The sequence below is a fragment of the Falco rusticolus genome, chromosome 7 (genome assembly GCF_015220075.1).
Source record: "Falco rusticolus isolate bFalRus1 chromosome 7, bFalRus1.pri, whole genome shotgun sequence".
NCBI classification, from domain to species: domain Eukaryota; kingdom Metazoa; phylum Chordata; class Aves; order Falconiformes; family Falconidae; genus Falco; species Falco rusticolus.
Window position 1 is genome coordinate 963,756 of NC_051193.1, and position 22,284 is coordinate 986,039.

General features: G+C 51.2%; 1 protein-coding gene across 3 annotated transcripts; it reads right to left on the bottom strand.

The window, feature by feature from the left end:
• Positions 1 to 261: 261 nt before the first annotated feature.
• PKM (pyruvate kinase M1/2) lies at positions 262 to 21,096 on the bottom strand. 3 transcript variants are annotated; one of them, XM_037394786.1, is made up of 11 exons: positions 20,963 to 21,096; positions 15,380 to 15,549; positions 14,918 to 15,009; positions 11,844 to 11,975; positions 11,467 to 11,653; positions 10,693 to 10,963; positions 9,895 to 10,045; positions 8,309 to 8,461; positions 3,985 to 4,151; positions 1,609 to 1,790; positions 262 to 1,019 (listed from the first exon to the last, which is right to left on the bottom strand). In XM_037394786.1, exons 2-11 carry the CDS (start codon positions 15,528 to 15,530, stop codon positions 913 to 915), a joined length of 1,593 nt encoding a protein of 530 aa, XP_037250683.1. In that variant the 5' UTR covers positions 15,531 to 15,549; positions 20,963 to 21,096; the 3' UTR covers positions 262 to 912. The 3 variants fall into 3 exon arrangements, with proteins under 3 accessions (XP_037250683.1, XP_037250682.1, XP_037250681.1); XM_037394785.1 differs by lacking the exons at positions 3,985 to 4,151; positions 20,963 to 21,096 and adding exons at positions 4,654 to 4,820; positions 15,761 to 15,894; XM_037394784.1 differs by lacking the exon at positions 20,963 to 21,096 and adding an exon at positions 15,761 to 15,890.
• Positions 21,097 to 22,284: the final 1,188 nt, after the last annotated feature.

A 22,284-nucleotide genomic window follows, 5' to 3' on the forward strand; every position in this document is an offset into this window, starting at 1 on the left:
TCCCCGCCCAGCGCGCCCCGCCCGCTGGGAGGAGGGGCGGGGCCAGGGGAGAACCCGCCCCTTAAAGGGGCCGCGCACGCCCAAAGCTGCGCGCTGCCCTGGCGCCGGGCGGGCCACAACAGGGAGCGGGCCGGTGTCCGCCCCGAGCTGGAGCAACCGCAGCAGGGCGGGCGGCAGGTGCCCTCCCGGCAGGCTGAGGCAGGAGCAGGACCCCGACCGCCGCCCTTCCCCCCTCCCAGCCCGAGGCACAGGGCAGGCCGGTCGGTGCTTCAGCTTCTCTTTATTGATGAACAGTGGTGCTCTGCCGCCCCGGGGGTCGTCGGAGTGCGGGGGGGAGGCTCAGGGCGGGGAAGAAACACGACTAACAGGGAGGGCGCTGCGAGGGGAGCACGGGAAGCTCTTTGCACACAGGTGGAGCGTGCTGGGAGCCAACACCTTCTTCTGCCCCCAGCCCTGGGAACCACCCGCTGGATGCACCTTGGACTTGGTCTGCAGGGAGGGCTGTGGCTGGGACAGCGGGTGGCTGCATAGGAGGGGGGTGCGCAGCAGCTCGAGGAGTGTCACAGCAGAACCACTGCCCACAGGGCACCTGTCCCCTTCCGCAAGGGAAGGGTGCGCACAGGCTGAGGGCAGGCCCTCTGCTCAGAGGGCTCCCAGCAGCACACAGGACATATGTCAGGGCAGGACTTCACTACGGGAAGAGGTTTTTAAAAAAACTAAACACTTCAAGTATATTTTTTCTTTAGTGATTTAAGGTCTCTTCCCCCTGCTGCTACTGCACTGGGTGGTGTTTAGCAACCTACATCCACTCTAGGGACAAGAACAGCGCAAGCTACGGCTGGCCTAATGCAAGGGGAGAGGGGAGCGGAGGGAAAGGGGGAAGGAAGGTGGTTGCTGGTTGCAGCCAGTCGTTCAGGGAACAGGCACCACACGCATGGTGTTGGTGTAGCCAGAGCCAGGGCGCCAGCCCGTCAGCACGATGACCAGGTCACCGCTCTTGAAGAACCCACGCGCTTTGCCTAGGAGAGAAGAGAGGGAGGCATCAGAAGCTCAGGTCCCACCACCACCAGCTTGCCACATGGCAAGCCTGTCACCCCCTCCCCAAGCCACTCAGGTGCAGAGGGGGGCAGGCAGCCTGTCCCACAGCAGCCACAGCTCTGGGTCGGTATTAGGATCCTGTACTCCTGCTGCCCACCCATTGGGGACCCTTTGCCTCTGCTCAGGCCCCTCTGCAGTACGGAGAGTGAAATTCAACAGCACAGGAGTTGCAGAGGAGCTGGAGAAAGGAGTCTCCTTACTCCGGGCTTTGCTTCTCTCACAGGAGCAAGGAGCACGGAGCACCACAGTTCAAGCACTTGAGATGGCTGTTAATCTGGTTTTCTGCTGGAACCTATTTTAAGGCAGCTGTGACAAACACACTGTCCCATTTCCCAACCGGATGCACTTGTGCTTATGCAACTACCATTTCCCCATTTCCCAACTGGATGCTGTTACCACACAGGTAGCCAGTTACTCTCGCTTGGTCACCTGTCCCCACCAGTAACCCCAACAGCACCACCACAGCCCACCAGCCCATTCCCCACGTGAGGCTAGAGCAGCGTCACTCACCAACGTTCATGCCCAGGTTCACGCGCAAGTCCACATCCTCTGCCCAGGAGTCATGAGCTGGTTCTTTGCACAGGACTGGGAAGATGCCCCGGTAGAGGTGAGCCTGGCGTGCCGTCTGGTCATTGCGGGTCACGGCGATGATGGGAGCCCTCGGGCGGTACCGGGACACCAGGTGCGCTGACCTAGAAGGAAACCACACCAGGAGGTGAAGCACCACACTGCAGGCACAGCCACCTGAGGAAGCCTGTGTACAGCCAACGGGAGCACAAGCAGCAGCAAGGTTTGGCTGTCACCCTGGAGGGCTCCACAAAACCCCTGGAGGGACACAGAAGATGGCCACAGGAGATGCTACAAGAGCCAAGCTCACCAACGAACCAGATGCTCTGCTGAATTCTCAATTAGGCAACTGGACAGACCACCACCAAGAGCAGTCTGGCCCCTGGTGAAATTCACCTTGCCTCCAAGTTTAGAAAGTGCCATCTGGGTGTTTTGGTCGCAAAAACAAGCCTTTATTTGTCTCTGTTGCTATGTTAAGGTGGCGAGGTGCCATTTATTCTGGGCCTTGGCATCTCAGTGGGGGTCCCTGCAAGTTCCCTCTGTTTTGAGGAGCTCCCGGTCTATGGGATGGGAAGTGCCCATGCCAGCAGCACTCCCCAAAGCTTGCCAAGGAGGAAGCCATTTGCCTCCCAGCCACGTTCACCTGCTGAAGCCAGCAAACAGGCCGGCTCCTCCGTAGAGCTCCGCTCTTGCGCCCAACAGGAAGCAAACACAACAGAGGCCAAAATGGGAAGCCAGGCAGAGTCTCCTTAAAATAGCAAGCAGCACACCCTGGGTGGGGACTACAGCTTCCCTTTCCCCAGGCACTGCTTGCAGAGGGCATTGGCAAATAAATGGAGGTTAAACCTGCAAGGCACTGGCATTTACAGCTCCATCTTTCTGATGAGCATGCCGGTACCTCCACTAGTAGCTTTTGCAGCCCTGTTTCGTGGCGCCAAACTCTGCAATATTCAGATTCAAAGATTGCTGCTTAAGGTAGGCAGTAGCAGTCTGCTTGAAGCACCCAAACACACGTGCCACCTCTCAGACAATCCTTCCCACACTGTCCAAGAAATCTCCTCGTAGCTCTAGGAGATCCAGGTACTCAAAGGCTGTAACAGAATCCACAGCTAAAAATATTCAAATATCAGAGTTCAAATCTCTTTTAAAAGGTCAAGTGTAAGACTGGAACCTTTTACAAAGAAATATTAGAAGCACGAGGGTATCCAGAAACTCAGTGCTTGCAGTCACTCCTCAGCTCTGCAGAAAGTGGCTGCTTCAAATCATTTTAAGCTGTAAATTTAGGTGAAGGATTCACCGGTGGTCCAGATCTTCAGGGAGACCATGCCCAGTGCATATAATCACATCTCTGATGCTGCGCTATGTTTTTGGTCTGAATCCAGTGTAAGAAATTCAGATTGTCTTCCAGAAAGAATTCTGAGACTTATGGTCAGACATGCTTTGAGTGGGCAGCCCAAGTTCCTCTAGATGAAAAATCGGATCAGCAAGGCTTCAGCTCCCTTTCCAAAACTGGAAGAGTGAGTCTCTACTCAGCAGTTGTCACTGTCACTGGACAGGAATCCCAAACTATATAGTTCCAGTGCATCTGCGTTGTTGTCTCTCAACTGCAGCCAAGGCACTGAGCTCACCTGAGTGCAGGCAGCACTTGGCTGCTGGGTGCCTGCCAGAGGCCTGCCTGTTCAGCAAGATTATGTGCAGGCAGGCATAACGAAGCCTGTAAGAGAAAATTCCCAGTACTTTCAGTTTCCCTGCCTAACAATTATAGGCTAAGCAGTCCCTCTTTGCCCCTTGGGCTTAGGCAAGCAGGACTGATGCCCAAAAGGTTCAGCAAGGGACCAATAATTTGGATGCTACTACAAAATCCGAGACCTTGATTTAAAAAAAAAACCAAAAACAAAAAAACCCAAAAAAAACCCCCACAGATTCTGCATCCACTGAACTTGTGTCTTACTGTTAAATGGAGGATTTCTTGCCAAGAAGTTTGAATCAAAGCTGCAACATTTATTTCCCCTTGACTCTTCCAGCCAGCGCTGCTGGCAGAGATGCCATTTGCAACAGCAAGGGGAGGCAGGGCTCGGTGCTGATGCCACACTGGCAGAGGCCGGCTGAGGAACTTGGAGGTTACGTATGTGCAGATGTTCAAGATGTCTGCCCATCTCCTGAGGAACCAGCACTGCAGGCAGGCGGCCGGGGCTCAGTTGCTGCCAAAACCAGGGCTTCACTGTGACAGCTCTAGTCTTTCAAAGCCATCTTTTTGAGTCTCCTTCCCCCACCCTGTCACAAAATGGGCTTGATCTGAGGGAACCTGTCACCTCCTACCTTCCAGACTTGGTGAGGACAATAATGGCCCCACTGCAGCACTTGAAGGACGCTTCCACAGCGCCAACAGCAGCAGCCTCCGTGGGATCACAGTTCAGGGAAGTCAGACGACGCAGTTCCTCAAACAACTGCCTGTGAAAGATGGCGGCTTCGGCCTCCCGGGCAATCTATAAGAGCAACATGCGTTCGGGAAGACAACACTCACGTCAGTCACTCAGGGCAGCACAGGGCAAGGTGAGGTGCTCTATCAGGAAGGCGTCACACAAATACCATCAGCTTTTGACATTAACAGTTACCAATTAGCAAGCCCAGATTTAGTTCAGCACGCTGTGGTGACGGCCACAAGGCTCAGCCACCTGAGCAGCACACCCTTACAGAGGAACCGTTCAGTTTTCAAGGTTTCTCTTCCAAATTGGTGGCACCTACTGAGTCACCTCATCCTGCCAAGCCCACACTCAGGTGACATTCATGCCAACTGCCAGGCACTCTCGCTCTGCTCCTGCCTACGTGGAGTCCCTCCCTGCCACACAGAAGTCAACTCAGACCACAGCAGTTATGCAAGGCTGGTACCGAAGCAGTGAGCTGCTTGCTTAATATTTGCAGTGTTAGAAGGGAGCATGCTTTTGCTCATGGAACGTACTGGCACCAAGCCCCCTCTCGGAGCCCTACCTGCCAGACTCGGTCAGAACTATCAGGGCTGGAGCTAAGCACTTAAAAGAGGCCTCCACTGCGCCTACTGCCATGGCATCGGCAGGGTCCCTGTTGTTAACATTGAGGCGGAAAATTTCTTCAAACAGCTGACGATGAAACATTGCGGCCTCAGCCTCACGAGCTATCTGCAGGCCCGAGTAAGAGGGAAGGAGGAGAAAACAGGAAAGAAAAAGAAGGAAAGATACACCAGAGTAACATGAGATCACTTTCATTTGCTTGATTGTCATAGTAATGCATGCAAGAGAATATTAAAGGTCAAGCTGTGAAACTTTTTGGCTCTCAGGTTGTCAGTTTGGTGAATGCAACCCAGTCTAACACGCCACAGCCGCGCTGGCTGGCCCACCACACTGTTTAACTGGTAGGCCCTGGTCACTGGGCAGGCCTTTCAAAGGTGGCATTCTTGCTGTCTTTTTGAATCCTTTCAGAACAGGCAAACACAGATTGCTTTTCAAGGACCAGAGCAAGCCAGCTCAGAGTGAGACTGCGCTGTGCAGCAGCTGTTTATTACTTCCTCAAGAGACTCTCATGGCATCTACCAACCTGCTGATGGTCCTGCCTACAGTTCCTCAAGAGGAAATCTCTGTAGCTCCATGACCCCACTTCATACTGTCCCACCACCACACAGCACAGCTGGAACTCTCTTTGTGGAGCCAATATGCAAGCAATGCACTTTCAACATCACCCCTGAAGTTGGGAGACCATCTCCTTCAGCTTCATTAGGTTTAGTTTAACTTGAGAGCCAATGAAGTTTCACCTCAAGGTGCTACACCAACTTCCCTTTCGGTATAGAGATCAATAGGAAGAGGACTTCCTTTTATAGGGTTGTCACAGCCTGTATGTTGGGGTGTCTGTACTGTGCCAGACAAGAGGTACAGGCACAACCAAAGGCCTTCTGTTCAGGCCAAGCACTTGCAACAGGTTCAGTAACCTATTCATCCCAGTATGCTGGGAGTCTCTCACATTTAAAAGACAGCTCTCATTAACAGAAGGTTGTACTAGCCCCTGACAACCCAATAAAGGTGCCTTGCAGAGACTGGAAAAGCATGCGAAGGTTGATCATCTTTTCAAGGACAACTTCATCCAGTTACTTCAGAAAAGTGAGCAGCTGCTACACAAAGCATGACAAGTTTACATTTAAGCAGAGGCTGAAGTGCCATAATAGGGAAAGCTCTGTAGTTAGACCCCTTCCAAATAAGAATTTTGCTTCTCTAGTGTTAATGAATTATTTTATGTGATGCTAGGAATTATCCCTCTTCCAGAGATATCAGTTTAAGCCAAAGTAGTTAAGTATCTTATGTCTAAAAATAACAGGACATATGTGACAGACAGGAACAGCAGTCCAGTGCCAACTCTAGTCCTGAGGCAGTCAGTTTTGTTGCTGCAGGCTTTACACTTGCCATTAGATAAAATGGAAGTATTTGCCTCAGAAACTTACTCCAAGAACAAGAGCCAGGCAGTTTATTCTTCAGCTCCTGCTACAAAGGTAGGCCACTCTGCATAACACCCAGAGTGAACCTGAGTTTAGAGGGAAACCTGCATTCCCCAGTTCTTACAGGGTATGCGTACACATGTCTGCTTTGACAGTGGCTGCAGAAAGGCACAGAAATTCTTAATTCCACAGCACAGCTGGCTTCAGTCATACAAAAATGGCTCAAGGGTTTCCAGTTGGTACACAGGTGGAGATACCACGGTGGAGGCAGGACAAAGGAAAACAGAGAAGCCATTTAAGCCTTGTCCCCATTAGACAGCAGGGCCAGCGTGGCATTTGAAAACAACTGCGGATCATGGACCGGAATTGGAAGGGAGCGGGCAGGAAACAGCCTGCCCCATGTTTGAAAGCTTGCTACTAAACTCAAAGCAGACGGCATTTTTGCCATAGAGATGCCATCCACTGAAGAGCAAGCTCGTTTCTACAAGGCTAGCTGGAAGGGGATCACAAAGCAAAATGACTACAGGCCAGGGACAGGCAGGTCAAGCCTTTTAGAGAGGTGCACGGATACTACAGAGCACAGACCCTGATTCAGTATCACAGCCCACATTTGCTGCCAGCACCTCAGTACAGAGGGAGCTTTCCCTGGAATACTCTGACAGCAGCACTGGATTAACAAATATATAAATCCAAACTGACACCAGTTTCAGGCCAGGCACTGCATACCGGAGCTGCTCTTTACCAGGGATAAGGTGATCTCTCCCTGCTATGACTGCTTGACCACTTCAGATCAAAATCTGCTCTGGCCATGCTGCAGATTTTCAGACCATGGTTATTCAGGGCACTATTGCTGGGCAGGGGTCCTCTCAACTAATGCCAAGTGAATTAGCTTAGAAGAAAGATCCTAACTGTATGGGAACATGCTCCCACCATCACAGAGTGAGCACCTTGCTGTCTGCACCACGTTACACGAAATAAAGTGAATCTGTATTTGATCTTCTGCACAGAGGGTTAAAGCCTTCAGCATTTCTCCACGGGCCTGGCAGAGCAGACACCACTGTCCTCGGGTCTGCAGGGAGAAGGAAGCATGCGCAACAGATCCTAAGCTCAGGATACAGGTACCATACAGCCTGCCTGATTCTAAAAATTAATGCCAGAATGGAAACCCAGGTGTAAGGTTTGCTGCAGCAAGTTTCTAACTCCTGGTAGAAAGTCAACCCTTGTGATTTAGGGAGTGAAAACTGAGGAAGAACCTTTTAGGTGCACCGTTAGCATTCAGCCTGTAAACCAGTAGTCACTGCCCAGTAACTTATCAAGGCATTTTGCATTTCCCACAGGCAAAAACCACCACTCCATATTGACAAGTTAGAGGTAAAAGATATTTACATAATGCACTGCAAACACACACTAGCTGAGTTGATTAATCTATATAACCTGAATTGCAAATAAAACTGGTGAGAGTTATCACTGCTGTGATTCACAGCACTGGTAACTGGGGAAAAGCAACACTTTTAAATACTTGACATCAGGCTTTTTATCAGCTGAAACACGAGGTGGGTGAACTCAAAGCAGAGCAGAGGTTTCTGGCAGTTTGGGCATGCAAAAATATGGTGCTGTCAGTACTCATGCAGCAAACACCCCCAACACCAAGCGCACCAGGTGCTGAATGCAACAGTGCTGTAAATCAGACTTGCAAGCCTCCCCCACCCCTCATGGAGAAGTCAGCCAATACCTTTCATTACCTAGAGATAAACAGCTTAAGCAGCTCCTTGACCTTGGAGAAGTTTAAGGCACTTAACATGCCACAACGAATAAGGCATTTGAAGAAACTCATACCAAGGTAACAGTAAAAACCCCTTTACCCTGCCCCTAAAAAAAAAAAAAAAAACCACACAAAACTAGCTGGAGAAATCTGAAGTTTTAGATTTCAGAGCACTACAGAGTAGTTCTCCGCTCTGCCTGACAATAGTTTGGAGCACACAAAGTGAGGTTTCAGACCCGTAGGACCATGCTAGGTCAAGAAAAACCCACAGCAGGTGTGTGAACAAAGAAAGCAGTCCAAAGTAATGACAGGTGCTGCCATCTAGCACCACACAGATGTGTATCTTCAGGTGCCTGGCTGAGACAGAAGATGCAGGACAACCTGTGGGAGAGGCTCCCCACCAGAGCAAAGACAGTACTCACAGCATGCTGCATGCGCACAGCCTCCAGCGGGTAGTCTCCCTTGGCGGTCTCTCCAGAGAGCATGATGCAGTCTGCTCCATCCAGGACGGCATTAGCAACATCGCTGCCCTCAGCACGGGTTGGGCGAGGCTTCTTGATCATGCTTTCCAGCATCTGGAAGAGAAAAATTCCAAAGAAATCAAGACACTGCAGAAGGAAGCAGCTGCTTTTTCACGAGTGCACCTCAATACACTTCACGGACAGGGCAGAAGATAGGATGAAGCCTAAGGACTCCGGGAGAAGACTTCTGTGGGTCCAGGGCAGAGAGCAGCCTGGTCCCTAACAAGCTTTGAACTCAAGTATCTACCAGCAAGAAAAACAACCCATTTAAATTTTGTACCTGTTCTAGATTTACTCCTTTTCCAGGGAGATTTAATCCACGCAACATTACAGACAATACTCCAATGTTTCAATTTAATTTTTCAGCACAGGGCTTGGTCCAAGGAACTCTCAGCTCTCTAGAGCCAAGGATTACAATAGACACCTTTACAGAAGCTCAAATCCAGCCACATGTTCCCAAATTAGCATCTAGGAGTTTGTTTTTTCTGCCTAGAAATAGGTATACAGCAAGGTCTGCACCAACTAAAGCCATCTTCATCCAACACAAGATTTCAAGTTCCTTATATTACGTACAGGCTAGTAAACTCAGAACAGCTACCACCACCACCTCCTAAGCGCCCACTCTGAAGAGAGAGGAAAACCTCTGAAGAGCTTTCCACGAGGTCAGCCCTTCCCACCCCCTTCTCCCAGAAGCTAGTGTAACTCCACACACCAAAGCCTGGCCAGCTCTCCTATCCCCCTCAGGTGCTCAACTTTTTTCCAGCTGCAGCTCACCACTGGGCAAACAGCACTTATTTCCTCATGAAACACCACCTGGAGCAGCATTTCTGTAGCAATACAGGAAGAGGAAGGAGCACATGCCACTGTAAATCCAGGACCTTGTCTAACTCTACTGTCTTGAGACAGATTTCACCTCCACAGGCTGCACACAGAGCAAGCACAGGCAGGAAAAAAAAATAAAAAAATCAGCCCTCCCAGCACCTGAGGACTGTCCACACATGATCCCTACTGGAACCAGTGAAGCTGAGCATCAGCCCTCCCTCACTCACTAACAGCTCCCAGAATAATGAAGCGATGGATCTTCTATGCAGTCCCTTCCGACTGCTGCAGCGTGGGCACACCATGTAAGGTACCTGGGAACCTTAGCAAGTCTTCTCTGTTGGACACAGATGTGCTGCTGCAAGATGCCAAGGCAAAGCATGTGCAGTTTTTCTCTGGAATTTTTAGTCAGCCCAAAAGGCTTGTACTGCATGAGTTTTTTTGAGGGGTAAAACCTTCAGCAGCCACACAAGAGGTCCTGTAACCTTACTGGGGAAGATCCCAAACACACATTAAAAAGAAGTGCCTCAAGATAAGCTATGCAGCTATGAGAAAAACCTCTTTGCTCTTGGCATCTCACCCTCCAGCAAACGCCAGCAAGCCGTGACAGCTACTGAGTCACACCCTGCCAGACTCCAGCAGTTTGAAGCTAACACTGTTTTGAGTACCTGAGTGGCACAGATGACTGGTTTGCCAGCCCTGTTGCAGCGTCCAATCATCATCTTCTGGGCAAGGAAGACTTTTTCAGCAGGGATCTCGATTCCCAGGTCACCACGGGCCACCATAATGCCATCACTGGCCTCCATGATCTCATCGAACCTGACAGCAAGAGAAGAGGTTTGTTACCCTACTTGTTCTGCAGAGCACCTTCCTGTTTGCTCTGTCCCCCCGCTCTGAGAGGGAGCATCATTCTGGAGCATGATATGCAGCTATGCTGTCAGTGCATGAGCTTTCCAGGTGCTATTTTGGTACCCTGTAATGCCAAGGTAAGAGGAAGAAAAACAAGACCAAGTCATAGCACATATAGAGTGCTATATAAAGCTTTCTAAAGCTATACAAAGACAGATCGAGGGGAGCATGAATTGCTCCCAGATATTTTAGTCTGATAGTTTGTAACAGACTTGGGAATTCCCACACATTAGCTGACCAATTTGCATCCAGAACAGCAAGTTTGAGCTCTCACACACTACAAAAAAATACTGCAGATTTTCCAAGGATGCAAGGAGATTGTGACACTGTCCCCATGAGCTCAGGGTGCGTGACAGTTACTCTGTTCATACTGTAGCCACGTCAAGTCCCACACACACAGCATTAACCAATGGCTCACACCGCCACCTTGTTACTTGGACTGGTAAGTTTGCTGCTGCTGGCAAGCCAGAGAGCAGGAGTTTTGACTAGTGTGAAAGGCCTTGTTCTTTCATTGACACAGGGGAGCAAGCCTAAAATGTCACCTGCAAAAAGCTCACCTGCGCACACCCTCATGGTTCTCAATCTTGCTGATGATCTTTATGTTCTTTCCCTTTTCCCCTAGCACCTTCCTGACAGCGTGGACATCAGCAGCTTTGCGGATGAAGGAAGCAAACACCATATCCACATTCTGCTCCACACCAAATTTTAGGTCCTGAATGTCCTTTTCAGAGACTGCAGGCAGGTCAACTGCAGCACCAGGCAGGTTCACTCCCTTCTTGCTGCCAAGCATGCCACCATTCTCAATCTCTGTCACGACATAGTCAGTGCCTGAAACAGAGGCATTCCCACGGTCAGTGCTTATTGGGAAGCTCCCCAACACCAGCTCCCACACCACCTCCCTGCCCGAGAACAGCAGTGCCAGCAGCAACTGCACATGATAAGCAGCACATCACCGGTCTCTTCAGAGGATTTATCTAACACACAAGCTTGCAATTTACCTATGGGAGCACAGCAGACTGATTTAAAACTGCTTCTGTGCTGTTCTTGGAAAAGATGCCATTTGTTGCTTGTGTGCAGGAGGCTGGGAAAGCCCCCTCCAAAAAAAAAAAGCTGCCAGGTTGTACTTCTGTACACAGGAGCCCTGAATACCAAACAGAGCACCCCAAAAGCCTCACCTCCATCTTACTACACATTCTGGGATTACAGGCAATATCTCACTGCTAGAACCATGTACTCTAACATACAATTGCAAGCTAAACCAGTTACTGGAAGGAAAGCACAAATATGCTCTGAGGAAAAAAGCAGGCATAGCTGGAACGGTGGTTACCAACCTTTCTCCTTAACCAGCAAGGAAATCAGACCGTCATCCACATAGATTTTGCTGCCTACTTCTACAACCTTTGTGAGATTCTTGTAGTCCACCCACAGCACATTCTCATCACAGTTCTCCATAAAGGCATTATCCAGGGTCACTTTGAGTGATGCACCCTTCTTCAGCTCCACTTCTGCTGTGCCACTCTGTGTCAAAACAGCCATGCATTTTAGCAAAATCAGTAAAAAGCAGCACACAACCACCTTCCAGCCTGCAGCAGTTTGTCAAAACCTCATTCCCCAGAAACATTTTTGTTTGGAAAAGGCCACAGGCATAAAACACTATCTAGTCTTGCACAGTGGGGGGAAAAAAAAAACCAACACAAAAAAAACTTACTCCCTTAATGAGTCCAGTTCGTATTTCAGGTCCCTTAGTATCCAGTGCAATAGCCACAGGTCTGTAGGTAATTGGATCAGAGGCAAAGCTCTCTGTAGCTTCTCGCACATTCTTGATTGTGCCCTCATGATACTGGCAAGGAAAGAGATGGAAACATTCAGGTCACTTTTACTCCACCACTTACGGAAAGTATCACTACGCACCCTAAACACTACCCAAGCTGACAGCTCTGCTCTCACATTATGCTCAATTTCAGTTCTAGCTTGAGAATTTTATTCAGACTAAGCTCCCAAAAAACCAAGAAAGAGGATACAAAGGCCTTCCCCACATGAAACAGCCTGGCAGTTATCTAGCTCTGCCTTCAGTGCCCCCAGTTCTAATCCTAGAAGGACAACTCAAGGAGAGCATCCAGGCACTCGGCTGAAATGATTTTCCATCAGGACATACACTTGCCATTCGAAGGTGGCCCACCAACCAACAGGCCTTTGGGAAGAACGTTTTCAAAAGCTTTGCTGAACACCTGCCTATTCAGCATGGCAAAACACTGGCAGCTGGGCAATTATGTGCATGGGAAGATTCCTGAATGCCAGAAGGACAGCACAGCTAAGCAACTGCCCCACCTGGCTGTTCTGCTCCCATCAGAGCATGGAAGGGAGGATGCCATTCTCTGCATTGCCAACTCCCCTACAGACTTCCAGCCTGACCCCTCTTATCAGTCCCACAGGCGAGCAGATGGACAAGCTTTTTTACAACTCTTTGGCTTACATTTCCCCTAAAGATAAAGAGGACGTTATCCACTTAAGTATTTATGTTTTATTTTGAGAGCCAAAGAAATCACAGCTAGAAGTTCCAAGACTCCAGCACCATGCACTCAACCTCCGAATTTTCACATGTGCAAAAGCAGTTTACTAGTGCTGCCAGTTTCCCACCCCAACTACCACAAACGCGCTTCAGATGACCAGCAGATCAGTTTAGTTTACTTGCTTAAACAACATTAAGAGATAACCTTGACTGCAAATTGTGTAACACTTGACAGTTTTGTAGATAAGAAATACCCCTTCCCCTCTGTGCCACAGGCCAACAGCCTTTGACCTGACTCACCTGGGAACAGTCAGCTCCTCCCACGCCACTCACCCCCTCCGCTGGAGCCCCACACACTGACTTCAGCGTGGTGGGGATAATAATCCAGTGCCAGGAAGCCAGGGCTGGAAAAAGCCGTGCTAAAGTTTGTCTGCATGCTCTCAGCCAGAGATATACCACAACCCCTAACTCTTTAGAGAAGGAAAAATTATATTTTTTTATTGATTGACAGTGCAAGTTGGGACTGAGAAGGCCCCAACTCTTCCAATAACCACAGCCTAGAAGGATACAGTATAGAAAATCTGCCCGAACAATGCTATTACATTTCTCTGGGCCCAGTCACCATGATTTCTCATTTTTAGTTTGACAGCAAGGTCTAACTGCCTTCTGTCTAGAGAGTCTGACTTCCTGAAGTTACCTATGCAGAACAGGAATGCAAGCAGAACTGGAAATAAAAGCAAAGTTTTTTCTATATTAAAGGGTGGCAGCCAGGTGTCAAAGCACATCTGTTATAAGTTTAAGCCCTGCTGAATGCTTTGGGGTGGATGTAAAAACAGAAGCACTCAACAGATAAACACTCTTTGGGGCTTCACTGGAAACTTAAGTGTTCTGGAAGAACCAGGAGGGAACTCAAGCCTGGCTATGGCTGACAGTCAAACTCAACAGGAGGTGACAGCAAGACCAGACTCCGCTGTAATTTAACTTCATCTGCATGAAATGTGCAATTAGACCTCACACAAAGCAGAAAGCCACAGTCCCTGTCCTTGACCTGAGCTAACAAATACACAAACCGCAGCAGCAGCTCCGCTGGGCAGTAACAGTGTGAACATTCCCAGTTTCAGTCTGGCCACGAACTCTCTGACGAACCACCCACCTGGCCCACAAGCCAACCAGCTGCAGGATTTGACTACCGAGAGGCAGGGTTACTCTACGCTACCCTCTCTTTAGGCAGATTTTGCTAACTGCAGCCCATGCACTGACACTACCCACGGCATTTAGTCAAGGTCTGATGGCCGTCTGCAGTTAAGCATCAGACCTTTCAATTTTGACAGTGCCCTGTGGCCTTTAAAGGCCACAAGGGTGAGAGGCCAAGCTGTTACACACCGCGAGGTCCATGGTTCAGTAAGTAAAGACACCTACAGCTGCTACTGGCTACCATCTGACATTTCGTAAGCTGGAGGGCCGCCAGGGTGAAAAAACTCTATGGCAAGGCTCAGAGTGGCATTCCAGGCAACCTGGAATGGGATCCTTGGCTCCTCCAGTACCACTGAGGACCTCTTCTATTTATATCAGTAAGGGCTCATCTGCCACAAACAGTGTTGATTTCTTTTGACCTTATTCTTATAAGCTCACCACACCACCTCCCAAGTACTGGTGTGCTAGCTTCATGACTGCCAGGAACACAACCAGGGCAGCCGGTTAGCCGAGCAAATCCAGGAATTAAATTCTTTGAACTAGGCACAGTAATTACTTCCAATCACTAACAGTATCCTTTTGAGACAAGGTTATTCATTGATCGCCTGCTTGCAAAACCCTCAGCAACAAATCAAGCAAGACCAGCCACTGATAGTTGTGTACTTGTGCAGTGGTGCTCAACAAAAGAGGGACAAATGTCCTCAGCTTCTGCTATTAACTGAGATGCAGCTGCCCTGTACAGCTAACAGGACAGGAAGAAGAACTGAAGGATTTCATGGCAAGCAGTTGGCACACAAGTGTCATATTCAGGTACCTAGCTCCCCGGTATAGAAGGGTGTGGAACCAACCCGAACTGCTTTCAATACAGCTCAGAAAGCACACTTAAATATTACCAGCAATTACAGAGGCTCGGTATGTACAACCAGCATGCTTTCCCCAAAAGCAGAGCTAAGTTTCACCTTCCCACACTAAGGCTGGTCTGGACAAAGCTGGATTTCCCTCTTTCCTGAGGGACAGGGTCAGCAGGCACAAACACACAGCCCCAGCTGGGCCCATCCCAGCTCAGAGCTCACCCTTACCTCGTGGGTGCCATGAGAGAAGTTGAGCCGGGCAACATTCATTCCAGATTTAATCATTTCCTTCAGCTTCTCCACCGAGCGGGAGGCTGGGCCTAGGAGAAAGAAATACTTTGAATATTAACTTTGTAAAAGTAATGAGATAACCCACACAAGCCAGGCTGCTTCATGTGGAAGAGAAATGGATGCAGACTTGCTAAGCGCTGAAGCAGTCCATCTCTACAGCAGCAAAGATTGTTTTAAAGTGCCTTGAGGAGCACAGAACCTAAACACTTCTGATTTCCCTGGCTACTGTATTTGCTCCTAGCAATAACACAGGTTAGGCAGACATAGGAAAATCATATTCTTTCAACACACAATTTCATCCCTGGCAAGGGATGAAAGATGAAGCCTTCTCGCAATTTTCTTAAGTTTCACCAACACAGGGGTATCACAGCTGCCGTTCTCGATCTAGGAATCACCTACCGATGGTGCAGACAATGCCGGTGTTTCTCGCAATGGTTGGCTCTGAGTCAATGTCCAAGCGGCACATGTGTTCCAGGAAGGTGTCCGCCATGGCAGCATGCAGCTGCTGGGTCTGAATGAAAGCAGTCCCTGCATCATGGTGCTTCGACATTGTTGCTGGAATCCTGTGTCTAGAAGAGAACAAAGCGGTGCCAGGTTTAGGAATCACCAGACTCGCTCATCAGGTGCGGACACCTACACACCCACGTGATGAATATGGAGGTAACAAGAAAGCTGCTACTGGGTCGAGCTATCTTTATGTTCCTATTTGAGACTCGTAGATACAGGCAAGACACACTTCTATTTCCATGTCATCCCCCACGTACACCACCCAAAGCTCACCTGCCTTCTATGCAGATGTTCCCTTCATAGCTTCTCTTCATTGTCAGTCTTCCCTTGGAGCTACACAACGCAACAAAATTCAAGCACTTGAGTGTGCAGGCAGAGATTCTGCCTCCTCCCTCCCAGCTCTTGAGTCATTTCTCCTACAGGCCTCGACTGTTTCCCATTGCAACTGGGGACCAGGGCAGCTTGGTGCTAGTGTGACTGCAGATATGCTCTTACACAGGCAATCTTCTGCTGAGAAGCACCTAATCATGGCAAAGTCTGCCTAAGCTTAAAACCCATCCTTCAAACCTGTACAAGCAAGTAGACTTGAGCTGATTTAAACACACCATCTTGGCAGAGAACATGTAAGAGACTGAAGGTTTCTTTAATATGCTCAAGGTCCCTCTTCAACTGAAAAGGCCATCCCCTGCATTCCCCCTCATCCAGGGCCACAGAAAACCACCACAAGATTTAAAACTGGGTTGTTTTTTTTGTTTTGTTGGTTTTTTTCTTTTCCAAATTTTGGATAAAAAAACCTGTCTGAATTCAAGCTGCTTGCCCCTACAGGACTCTAGCGTCTGCACAACAGCAGGCGCAGAGCTTGCAGCCCCAAGAAGAACCCCAACTGAAGCTTAACTGTCCACAGGAATGGGAGGACACTCATTTCCCAGCAGCGCTGGTGCCCCCAGGCATTTCTAACTGCACACCTCAGGCTGCAATACAATCATTTCCTCAAGTAGCAGTGGCAGCTAAAAGCTGTTTGTCCTCTTCAACCTGCCCAGGCTAGATTGCTGGTGTTCAAAAAGAGTGATGTAAAGTAGTGGCTACTGGCATGGGCAGATCACTAGTTTTGACTTCAAACTTCATCCCCTGGGCATGCAGACGATATTCAAAGCTGGCTGCTCTTTCAACATAAGCTGCCTTCACCTATAAGGTATGCTTTTAGCGCAGCACTTGTAGAGACATGGGCTGCTGCTCAGCCAAAAGCAGGGATAGAGCAGGGGGGTTTTGTTCTGCCTGCCCCAAGGAGACAAAAAGCCCAATCCAATAAATCACAAAATGGTGTTAGCTGCACACACCAGCCAGCTCAGTGTATTCAGCTTTGAAACAGAGGCACTAATAAACCCAAAAGCTTTGCCAAAGCTAGCAGGGCTGACCAGAACGAAGCCATGCCTCTAAGGAACAGGCAGGGAGATGCCCTGCCAGCCTGCCACGCAGAGGCTCTGTTCGAGCCGACGCTCCTCCCCTCTGCACTTCTGCTCTGCAGACCTTCCCCACGTACGTGCGGATCGTGCAGATCCTCCTGCAGGCGGCCCTGACTCACCATCGCCTCACTCCCATGCCGCATAAAGGAGTCAGGCCAGTGAAAACTATAATTTGCCCTGGCAAAGTCTCCTTTCTCTCAGCCCTGCCAGAAGCTGCTGACTCACCAGAGTCAGTACAAGAAAGTCTGCCCACATAAAAAGCCCGACAAAGTCCCATTATTATAGGAAAATATACTGGTCAGCCCTGAAACATTATGTTTTAGCCCTCTAACACTTGCTGCTGCATCCTCCAACACCTGCAAAGCAGCACTGGCTTCTCTAGATGCCAAAAAAATATAAGCCTTTGCTGGGAAATCGCCTCTACACAAAAGCAGGTGAGCAGGTCTGCGCAGCTTCTGGGAACGAGAGGAATATGAAACAACAGGATCCCAAGACAGAAACTACATCCACAGCATGACTTGGAAGTTTTTAAAAATAGGCACGTGAGCTCTCCCCATCTCATGGAAATCCCCCACCCACCTGAAGACTTTATAAATAAAGTAAAATTATGTTTCCAGTCAGAATCCCCTTCACAAGATTTTCTAGTAGTTCAGTGAGCTCAGAAAAATTAATCAAAGACACCATGACCTTGTCCAGGGGCGAAAGCAGAAACGCAGCAGCCAAGAAGTATCCCAAATACCCATCTGCCCGCAGCACCATGCCCACTACCAACAAGCTTTGCTTTTTAATTCTTCCTCCTGCCTCCCATTACATGTATTTACAAAGCATCAACTGAATCCCACTGGAAGAACCAGTCTTATAAATGTAACAGGAATGTCTGGCATTTCCCCCTAGTCCAGACTTGGTTTTTAAAAAAAAAAAAAAAAAAAATCAGAGGAGCAAGAACTTCAAGGAAACCCAAAGACAGAGCCCTCAGTCTGAGCTGGGCAAGGAAGGGAGGGGTACCCTAGAAAGCCTCAGTGTTTCCAGCACTGAATAATCTTAATTCCTTCCTCAAGGAATAATGACTAAACGCCCAAATTTATTACTTGGCCTGCCTGTGCTTCAGGCAGGGCATCCCAAAGATGCTTGGTATCTCCCTGGCTCTTGAATATTCTAGAAAGAGCCGTCTGAGGTCACAACTACCAGTTCTGCATTAGTGAGGTGACTAAACCCAGCCAGCTCATTCTGAGGTCGGCTGAGAGAAACTCTAAACTCCCTCCCCAAGGGCAGATCCAAATCCGAAGGTGCTGTGAGAGGCGGCAGCAGCAATCCCTACCCTGGGCCAAGCCTTTGCTGTTATCAGTGACAAAGGGAAGCAGCAACTGCAGCAGCAGGCCTCACAGAGACTGTCCCCAGGCAGGGCTGGCATTAACCACTGCCACCCTGAACAATGTTTTACTGCCTGTAAAAGTTGCAGGCAAGCTGCAGGGAGGCTCGTGGCAAGCGATGATTCAGGTTTTATCAGTCTGCCTCACTTCCACCACCTCTCTGAAGATGGGAGAATAAGGCTGCTCACGCCCAGTGTCCCTGGCCAGAGGCAGAAATGGTTTGAGTTAGAACTTACATTGGAGAAGTGCAGGGTTATGAAACCGGGCAGGCCTTCAGATTCCCAAAAAAAGCCTAAGCAAAACATCAGCTTTGTTCATTCCAGAAGCTAAAGGCACTCAACAAAAAAAAAAAAAAAAAAAAAATCAGCTCTGCAGCAAAGCAGGCTTTTAACACAGCCTGTCAGTTCCTCTCCCGAGAGGGAGGACAACCTGCTCTCCCCTGGGCAGCTGTTGCAAGAGGTGGCGTTGTGCCGTTATGTAAGTACAAGATGGCCACCCCAAAATGCCATCTCTTTTCTGCAATGCTGGACGGGACCCAGAAGCCACCACCTGCTCCCAGCTGGCCTATGCTGTCCCCGACAGCAAGCCACAGCTCCACAGGATTGACCCACAGCTCTGCAACAGAGATGCCTCTCCAGCTTTTTGGCAAATGAGTTATGTGGGACAGAAAGGTCAGGCCAGCCCGCACAGCACTGGGCCACATCAGCCCTTTCCCTGCATGCAGATGGATTAGCCTCGCCATAGCCAAGCCTGCCCTTCCTGGAGGGCACAGGCATACAGGAGACTTAAAAAAAATTGAGTCGAGGTGACAAGCATCACATAACTGGTGAGAAGAAAGACTTATCTCGAGGGTATTTGTAGTGCAGGCACACCTACCAACTTCACCTTGCAGCATGCTGGTGTGACAGAGGACAAGGAGCCTTTCAGCCTGGCCCCACACGAGCAGACTACCTAGTTGCCTTCAAGGCAATTGGAAAAGTCTTTTTTGCATTATAAAAGAAAGTTCAGGGAGTTTTTTTTACATTTAAATATAGCTAGGTGGAAGGACAGATCCCTCTCCTACACCCCCAGCTGCAGGATGCAGGTTTGGTGCGCGCCCAGCGCCGGGCGGCAGCAGCAAGGTACTGCAGGCCCATTCCCTACGTGCCACCCACCACCACGCGCTGCGGCAGCCTCGGCACCATCTTCCCCAGGGAGAACGGCCGGCCCGGAGATACAAGGCCCAGCACATGGTCCAGCCAGCCTAGGAAATGTTTTGTTTCTATCAAGTTAAACTATCAGCTTGGGGTCTAGAAAACTAATTAAAGACAGTGTTGGACCAGTCCAGCTAACCAATATAAATTAAGGTTTTGGCAAAATTTATGGCTTTGGGCAGATAAAGAGATAGGTAGTAAAGAAAGAAGCAGACTGCTCTGCTAGAGCAACAGGCTCCGAGGCAGCACCGCAGCCTCCACAAGCTTGTTGTTCAGTGAGAGTGAAGTTTCTCTGAAGGGTTTCAAAGGCAAGAATCCCCGAACACGTGGCTCACAGGAGAGCTTCCTGCCTCGGAAGAAAAGGCCTTCGTTAACCTGGTGATGGTTGGGAAATGAGCTGCCATCAGCATGACCCGTCAGGCCACCAAACTTTTAACTCCTTCAAATTAGCCTAAGTTCTGCTTTATGAATGGGATGTCAGGCATAAAATTATGTGCTTAGGAGTTAATTTTCTTTTTTAATTAAGCACTCCTGGGTTGCACAAGCCCTCGAGTTTCCCTGGAGGTATCAGGGTAACAAAAAAACTCTTTGTCATCCAACCTTTAGACCAAGGCAAGTCACAGTTAGCAGCAGCCCTTCGCAGGAACAGGACTTAACTGGAAAGCAAAGACATTAAAATTGCACAAACCTCTGCAGAGCACCGACTCCTGTTAACCTGGGCCTCACCAATAACCAGTGGCCTTATCAGACCAAAGCAGGTTTTTAGAGACTGCAGTTTACTTTTATTACTCTGAGGAGACAGTCGGGAGGTTGCCATTGTCCACCCACAAAAGCACCATTCATGCCCAGCTAGCCCTGCAAAGAGGGTTTAAACACGTTTCGGACGTTTTCACAGTTCAAGGGTCTGTCCAAATCAACTGGACGTGTTTAAGCAGGCATAATTACGGAAGAAGATAAATTCAGAAGGGGCCTTCTCCTCCGGGGGGGGGGGGGGAGGACAGAGGCTGCAGCATCACTGCTGGTGTTGGCGAGCCGTACGCTGATGGAAGCCAACGGCCCTCGGGTAGGGGGGTGGGGGGGCGGCGAAGCGCTCCGCTCTGTCCCCATCTGACTCAGCCTCCCAGTAGGCTCAGGCCCGGCCCGACCATCAGGAACACGGGCGGGACGGTACAGCCCAGGCCCCGCACCGCCCCCCGGCACCACGCCTCAGGGACCGACCCACCGCGGCCCCCGGCCCGGGGCTCCCCCCCGGCAGAGCGGCAGGGCCGGCACTCCCGAGCCCGAGGCTGGGCGGGACGCGGCCGCGCCACGTGCCCGGCGCCCCCCCCCCGCCCCGCGGCCCCTCAACGCCGACTGAGGAAGACCCCGGCCCGGCGGCGGGAAGGAGCCGATGGCGGCGGGTACCGATGCTCCCTCGCCGCCGCCCGCTGGCCCTCAGGCCGCCGTTACCTGCCGCCGCCCGACCTCGCCTCACACGCGTCCTCTCCGAGAGCCGCCGCCGCTCTGCGTGCCGCCCCGCCGCCCCGCCAAGGTGATCCCGGGGGTCGAAGCACCGCCCTCCGCCCCCCCGCCACAGATTCCTCCGCCGCCCGCCCCGCGACGGGGGCGGGAAGAGGCGGGGCGCAGGGACTCCTTTTTCTGGCGGACGCACAAGGCGCGGCAGGCGCTGCGATTTTTTGCACGCAGCCGGAGAGCGGCCGCCGCCGCCTTAAAGGGCCCGCGCCCCGCCCGCCGCGCATAAAGGCGTCGCGCCTCGTCCCGCTGCTCTTAAAGAGGCCGCGTCCCCTACAGCTCACCCCCACAGACTGGCGCCGGTTGGGGCGACGTTGGAGGGTCCTGAGCCTCTGAGCCCTGGAGGTGCGGGGGGGCCAAGGTGGACGCTCTGCAGTGGGGCCGTGGGGACACTGTGCCAGCTGTGTGGGGAGCCAGCATGGGCGCCCTGTGTCACGTCTGTGGGGACACTGGGGACCCCCAGCTGGAGGTGTTGGGGACCCTGTCCCAGGACCATGGGGACCTTTTGCTGGGGATGCTGGGGACCCATCATGGCTGCTCCATGCTGGGACTCTGGTGACACTGGGGATGCACTGGTGACACGGGGACCTGCCATGCAGGCCCTGTGCTGGGCTGTGGGGACACCCTGCCAGCCATGTGGGGGCCCAAGGCACCCACCCTGCACTGGGGACCCTGTGCCAGCCCTATGGGGACCCAAGATGGCCGCTGTGTGCTGGGGCCTTGGGGACCCTGTGCTGAACCATGGGGACACCCTGGCAGCCATGTGGGGACCCAAGGTGGCCACCCTGTGCTGGGGACGCTGGGGACCCTGTCCTAGGCTGTGGAGGCACTGCGCCAGCCATGTGGGGACACAAGATGGCCGCCCTGTGCTGGACCACGGAGACACTGTACCAGCCCTGTGGGGACCCAAGGTGGCCACCCTGTGCTGGGGCCATGGGGGACCCTGAGCGGGACCATGGGGACACCCTGGCAGCCATGTGGGGACCCAAGGTGGCCACCCTGTGCCCAGGACATGGGGACTCTGTGCTCAGCCATGGGGACGCCGTGGGGGGACCCACCGTGGCCACCCCGTGGGGGACCCTGTGCTGGGGCCATGGGGGACCCTGAGCCAGGGCCACAGGGACCAGGGGGCACTGTGCTGGGGACACTGGGGCCCACCGCCAGCCCCTTAGGTCTGTGTCACGGCCGCCGCGGGCCCGGGGTCCCCGGGGCCCTGCTGGGAGTACCGGGGGGTGCGGGGGTCCCCACGGGTGACGTCA

Excerpts from the sequence above, each read along its gene's own strand:
- PKM (XM_037394785.1), bottom strand. The coding sequence starts at position 15,801 with ATGAAGAGAAGCTATGAAGGGAACATCTGCATAGAAGGCAG. Across the intron at positions 15,550-15,760 it reads AACATCTGCATAGAAGGCAG|ACACAGGATTCCAGCAACAA; the intron begins GTGAGCTTTGGG and ends GTTCTCTTCTAG. Across the intron at positions 8,462-9,894 it reads CAGTCATCTGTGCCACTCAG|ATGCTGGAAAGCATGATCAA; the intron begins GTACTCAAAACA and ends TTTCTCTTCCAG.